We start from the raw sequence: 6,899 nt of genomic DNA, 5'->3' as shown, positions 1-6,899 counted from the left end.
TTCTATAATCGAACCAATATTCGAATTTTATGTTCGAATTTAATTCGAACAAATTCGAAGAAAACATTCGAAATAGAAAGCCACTTTCAACTACTTTTAGCCTCATATCTCCCGCACCCTTATAGCTATCGAGACGCAACCACCCCTATGCACGAATGGAGACTTAGGGCTACCACTACATATAAACACCATTCACGTGCGATGTGTAGTTTTGGCGAAAAAGTGAAATATAGGGACATACATGTCCATTTTTATATATAGATATAGATATTGTTTATAACCATCGGTAAATTTTGGAACTATTATTTACAAACTCAAAAGGGCAAAAGCAATATTTGATATAGAAAAGAAAAATGTTGTGTCGTAAAGAATTTTAAATGCTTAAAGTTGATATTGGATGCACTGGAACTAAACTTTGGCCACAAAGCGATCTGAGCACTCATTCAAAGTCCCAGAACTATTTTTCCTACCGCTTTCGTAATATTGCAGCTATTGGTTGAGGAGTTACAAGTATAAGTATCTATTGGCTCTGATTCTATTGTTGATAGACACCACTTTTACGTAATCATTCTCGCATTATTGAATTTTTCGATTAGATATCGATCTACTTTCTTTCAGACATTTACTTTTTAACTCTATTCCACACGCTTTACATTGTTGAGAAAGGCATCAGAAAATTTCACTTTTAAGAAATATTCATAAATTCTACTTTAATTAATTCACAGAAAACCTATAAAGGGAGCAGTAATTGAAACACGACCTTATTGTCTATTAATTTAAATGGAATTCTTCAATAAATTTGCTGTTCGCTAGAATGAAATTTTGAAAGGAAACGTGTTTAACTTTACAACGTATTATTGATTGCTTTACGCTGATTAACTCGAACCAGAGAAACTTTATCAAGAACAGAAATTCTCCAATAAATTCTTCTTGTGGTTGACTGCATCTATAAAACTATACTTATAGAAATTTGAATATATTGAAAAATGTGTTATGAAGAATGTCAAGTATGAAACTTAATGAAAGAATGAATTTAGCCTATTTTATTTTTAAATCAAACGCTTTTGGTCAAGATCAGGGATGTAGTCATACGAACATTAAAATCATGGCTGTGGAGTCGGAGTCGGAGTCGAGTACAGTTTCTTATACAACATCAAACACTAACCTAATGACGTATTTTAAAAACTGATACTACCAACTTTGGGTGCAGTAAGCATGTATAGTTTTGCAGAACATTTTAGGTTTTTAGGCTCGAAGACTTCTATAGCGTTCGAGAAAGATGTTTCATTTCTAAAATTTCATNACTAACAGAAAGTAATAAATACTTGTCCTTAGAAACCAGAATTATATATCGTACTACGAAATTGCCTACAGGCAAATTAACATACGTGTTTCTCATGTTTAAATAATCTTTTCGAAAGTAGAATTGCATCATTTAGATTGTTCGCGTGAATACGGAAACTTACGATAGAAAACACTTGCGACTAATAAAAGGTAAATATTTTTGCCTAATTTTACATTTCATAGTCTTCGGAACACCTTGCTTTAACAAAAAAAATTTTAACAATAATATAAGTTAATTTTATATAATAAGATTTGATTAATTTTTTAAAGTAGGTCAAATAATTTTTGGTCTTTCCACAAGTCATAATCAAATAATGAAAATTGATTGCGTAAGAAAAACAATATCGTCCATTTTTCGCAAATTAGGAAGAATCATCGGTCTTCATCCCTACTACTTTATCCTTTTACCTGTTTTAATAACATCAACATTTTCAGCTTTCGTCTTTAACATAAACACCTCCGAAAACGTCACTAAATTGTCATTCGCAGATTCAGGAATAGTCTTTAATACTAAGAAGTTTATTGACAAAACATTTCCTTTTAATTCATCCATATTGCTTGACCCGACAACCTTTACGACTATTCCGAAATGCGTGTTTGTGGTGTTTACAAAGAAAGATGGCGGAAACATGCTACAAAGAGATGTGCTGCTAGAAATTAGTCGGGTGGATAAATTAATTAAGAATATAACAATTAATGACGCTGAAAAAGAAATTGGATATTCGGATCTCTGTGGACGTGTGAACCAAAAATGCTTTGAAAATCCCATCATAGAAATCTTACCAGAAATTGATAATATAGTGCAGAAGAAGAAGCGATTGAAGTATCCATTTGATATTGATCCGTTGACATACTCTTATAAAATTTATTCTATCAACTTCGGAGATGTCATCGAAGATGAGGATGATGTTGTTCAAACAGTAAGTGCTATGAGATTAATGTATTTTACGGACGAAAAATATATTGTAGTTAGCTAAATTTAATCTTATTGTTTAAATGAATGTTAGTGTGTCTTTTCTTGTTTCAACGGACAAAAGATAAATCTTCCAGTTGCATGAATCGAGTTATTAGTTTCGAATAACTCCGTTATCAACAGAAAACAGCCGTGTGATGTTTGTGGAATGCAACACAAGACATTATTAGAAGCAAAAGACGTCTTGTCTGTCAGCTAACAATTGTCTGATAAATTCAAGAAAAAATATATAAAATGCATATTAAAATTAAAATTATTATCTTTATAAAATATATGTATGTATGTTTTTATAGTTGGGGCTTAGAAGCCGTCAAAATTTGGAAAGTTTCGAGTAGGACCCTGCCACCCGGTGTGTTGTTGGGCATACTTCCAATTTTAGACAAGAAAAAAACAAAAAACCAGATGATTAAAGCGGGAAAGTTTTAACAACCTGCCTTTTTGTATATATATACAAATATACATGTGACATTTACTCTCAAATTTTTAATATAGATTTAAGATAATTATTTGAATTACTGTAATTTTAAAAATATGGTTGCCAAATTAGTTACGGGATTTCTGAAATTTCCTTTTTAATTTCAAATGAAAACATTTATTTCAATATAAATAAAATTCCTTTCGAGTTTTTCCTCCATTCTTCCTGAAGGATTATAAAACTTTTATCTAAATCTATACTTTACAACGTTTGAATGTTATCCAAATTTTAAAGTTATATTCTAAAACAAAAAATCTTATCATTTTCTTTTCATAATAGCAGCTACAAAAAATTTATATTTAATTTTAACACCCGGGATAGGAATTTTCTAGGACAAAGACATAAAAGTTTACGAGATTGACCTTCACTATCTTAACAACAGCAAAGTTTTCTTAACTTGTAGTAATTTATAATAATTGTATAAATTAACGTATAATTATATAGAAATATTTTATGGAGGAAAGATTCGTGTAAGTTTGTGTAACTGCAGCTGCCAGGAGGATTGAAATACTAATTTGATCACACTTACAATAAAACCCATAAATAGATATTTGAAAGAGCGATGTTGGCATCTTAAACAAAAACGCATTTGTTTTGAGATGTCAACATTGCTCGTTCGTGCCCGGTAGAGTTTTTAAAATTCTTGAAACCAGCTGGACAGAACTGCAAACAGAGGTTGGAGAACTAGTAATGCTTTTGCATTAATAAATTGCAAAATTTGGATCACCAAAGTAAAGCAATCTGACAAAAATAATCTTTTATATTTGTCCTGCAAGCCTAAGAATTAGTTTTCGATTTTTTACAGTTTTCTTACTATAAATGTTCAGGTCAATAAATGCATATTTTACTTACTAGGACATTGTGTTCTCTATCATTTCCACCCTCTCTGAAACTCAAGCAATGGTGAGCACATGTTGCTAGGATAAACTAACGGAGAGAAAAGTTTCCTGAAAAAAGCTTCTACGAGTGTGTCTTGTTAATCATATAAACTATCTATTGCATTTCAAACGTTTAATGAAAAAAAGATACAGAATAAGCAAAGTCTAATAAAAAGTCTATAAAAATTTTAAATATTCAAAAAAATAAAAGAATTATCATAATGAAATGCAATTTCCATTGTAAATATTATAAGCACAGATGTATTTGTTGACAAGGAAAAGAAACTAAGTCCCAAAATTACTGAAAGGATGCGTTCATATACAAAAGACAATGAAAATGACATTCAATGTGACTTCTGATTTTTCATATTTTCTGATTGTAAAAGTATTTAAATTCCAAAGTATTTTGATCAGATTCTTCGAAATTGTTAAAATTAAAAATTACTACAGTATATTGCCTTGAGATGACATCCATCCATCAAGAGATAAAATGAAAATGCCAGATGGGGCAGATGGAGCAGATTGGGGCAGATGTAGGTTTATCGGGGCCTCGGGGTTTATTGAAGTCCAATGGATCCTTATTTTTTCTTAATACAAACATTATCATTATTATTACATTATTAATATTAACTATTTTTTACTATACAAAGTGTTCATTGCTAGTGAAAAAGTATTAAAAATTTAACTATTTTTATGTTCCCTTGGCATTTGGGGGCTCAGAGCTTAAGCCTTATTAGTCCTATGTAGATTCGCCCCTGCTGCAGATGCAGGCATTTTTACTTAGTTAAACTCAGTTTAACCCTGTAATAGAGGCCATGTCGAGCACTTGACTAGTGACTATATTCACAGTCATTTTCATTGTTCTTTTACTTGACTTGACTCTATCACTGATGGTTGAGTGGGAGCTGTATTTGCATTTATTTTGTTTCTCAACGCCATCTAATGGTGGATTTTGAAACTAATTTTTTGTCAACAAAAACTTATCATAGAAACAATACAATGCAAAGAGCATTTCATTTTGATTTTTTCCATTATTTAATGAATGTTTAAATTTATTGCCAACTTTTTGTCCACCCTGTGTAATTTTTCTGTATAATAAAAGAAGTTTGTGAAAGGATCTATAGAATTAAAATAATTGAAGTGACCTTGAATAGGGTAACATGAAGATAATATCAGAACTTTACTCATAAAGCATCACTCAACTAACCATTTTCTGAAGCACAATGTAATTGTAGCTGGATAGAATTTCAAATTCTTGTAACTATAGAGGTAAAAAAATATATTGTAGTTAGCTAAATTTAATCTTATTGTTTAAATGAATGTTAGTGTGTCTTTTCTTGTTTCAACGGACAAAAGATAAATCTTCCAGTTGCATGAATCGAGTTATTAGTTTCGAATAACTCCGTTATCAACAGAAAACAGCCGTGTGATGTTTGTGGAATGCAACACAAGACATTATTAGAAGCAAAAGACGTCTTGTCTGTCAGCTAACAATTGTCTGATAAATTCAAGAAAAAATATATAAAATGCATATTAAAATTAAAATTATTATCTTTATAAAATATATGTATGTATGTTTTTATAGTTGGGGCTTAGAAGCCGTCAAAATTTGGAAAGTTTCGAGTAGGACCCTGCCACCCGGTGTGTTGTTGGGCATACTTCCAATTTTAGACAAGAAAAAAACAAAAAACCAGATGATTAAAGCGGGAAAGTTTTAACAACCTGCCTTTTTGTATATATATACAAATATACATGTGACATTTACTCTCAAATTTTTAATATAGATTTAAGATAATTATTTGAATTACTGTAATTTTAAAAATATGGTTGCCAAATTAGTTACGGGATTTCTGAAATTTCCTTTTTAATTTCAAATGAAAACATTTATTTCAATATAAATAAAATTCCTTTCGAGTTTTTCCTCCATTCTTCCTGAAGGATTATAAAACTTTTATCTAAATCTATACTTTACAACGTTTGAATGTTATCCAAATTTTAAAGTTATATTCTAAAACAAAAAATCTTATCATTTTCTTTTCATAATAGCAGCTACAAAAAATTTATATTTAATTTTAACACCCGGGATAGGAATTTTCTAGGACAAAGACATAAAAGTTTACGAGATTGACCTTCACTATCTTAACAACAGCAAAGTTTTCTTAACTTGTAGTAATTTATAATAATTGTATAAATTAACGTATAATTATATAGAAATATTTTATGGAGGAAAGATTCGTGTAAGTTTGTGTAACTGCAGCTGCCAGGAGAAAAAATTGTGTATGAGTTTTCTATATTTCTTCATCCAAAAAGGCTGGAAATTAATGCTCTTTTTTATTTTATTCACTATAAAATATTATATAATTCCTTTACTATTGTTGTCTTTTTGTTAAGTAAAGAGTACACATCTTTAATGAAAATTGTCATTACCTAATTAAAAATTTTCCAATTTCACATAATTACTTTTCACTCCTTAGCTATACACATTTACCTGCTGTAAGCATTATTATCTAATATATTTCAGTAGTGTAAAAAGAAAATGTTGCTAATTATTATTTTATATTACTATAATAGTTATATATATGCACATTTACATGAATAATTTTTTAAAATATTTAGGTTTCAATAACTAAAACTACATAAATCTAGTGTTATGTTTAAATTGTTTAAATTTAGTCATAAAAATAGCAATAGTAAATCACGAGTAAATAAATATTAATGACGAATTTCGTTATCAACATCTGTAAGTAATTATTAAGCAACTATTTACTTTATAATAATCTTAAAAATATAAAAAGTAACATATGATATTCAATTTTTTTCTTCGTTTTTAATGTATAGAATCAATCAACATATCTTGTCTTTAGAAAAAAAAAAACTAACAGAAAGTAATAAATACTTGTCCTTAGAAACCAGAATTATATATCGTACTACGAAATTGCCTACAGGCAAATTAACATACGTGTTTCTCATGTTTAAATAATCTTTTCGAAAGTAGAATTGCATCATTTAGATTGTTCGCGTGAATACGGAAACTTACGATAGAAAACACTTGCGACTAATAAAAGGTAAATATTTTTGCCTAATTTTACATTTCATAGTCTTCGGAACACCTTGCTTTAACAAAAAAAATTTTAACAATAATATAAGTTAATTTTATATAATAAGATTTGATTAATTTTTTAAAGTAGGTCAAATAATTTTTGGTCTTTCCACAAGTCATAATCAAATA

General features: G+C 29.1%; 1 protein-coding gene across 1 annotated transcript; it reads left to right on the top strand.

Moving 5' to 3' along the window:
* The first annotated feature begins 1,658 nt into the window (after positions 1-1,658).
* LOC111631619 (patched domain-containing protein 1-like) lies at positions 1,659-2,321 on the top strand. The gene has a single exon (XM_023375901.1). It carries the CDS (start codon positions 1,659-1,661, stop codon positions 2,319-2,321), a length of 663 nt encoding a protein of 220 aa, XP_023231669.1.
* The last annotated feature ends 4,578 nt before the right edge of the window (positions 2,322-6,899 follow it).

Source organism: Centruroides sculpturatus, unplaced genomic scaffold (genome assembly GCF_000671375.1).
Source record: "Centruroides sculpturatus isolate CEXI.00-Female unplaced genomic scaffold, Cexi_2.0 scaffold650, whole genome shotgun sequence".
Lineage (NCBI taxonomy): Eukaryota > Metazoa > Arthropoda > Arachnida > Scorpiones > Buthidae > Centruroides > Centruroides sculpturatus.
This window is presented reverse-complemented; position numbering and strand designations above follow the sequence as displayed.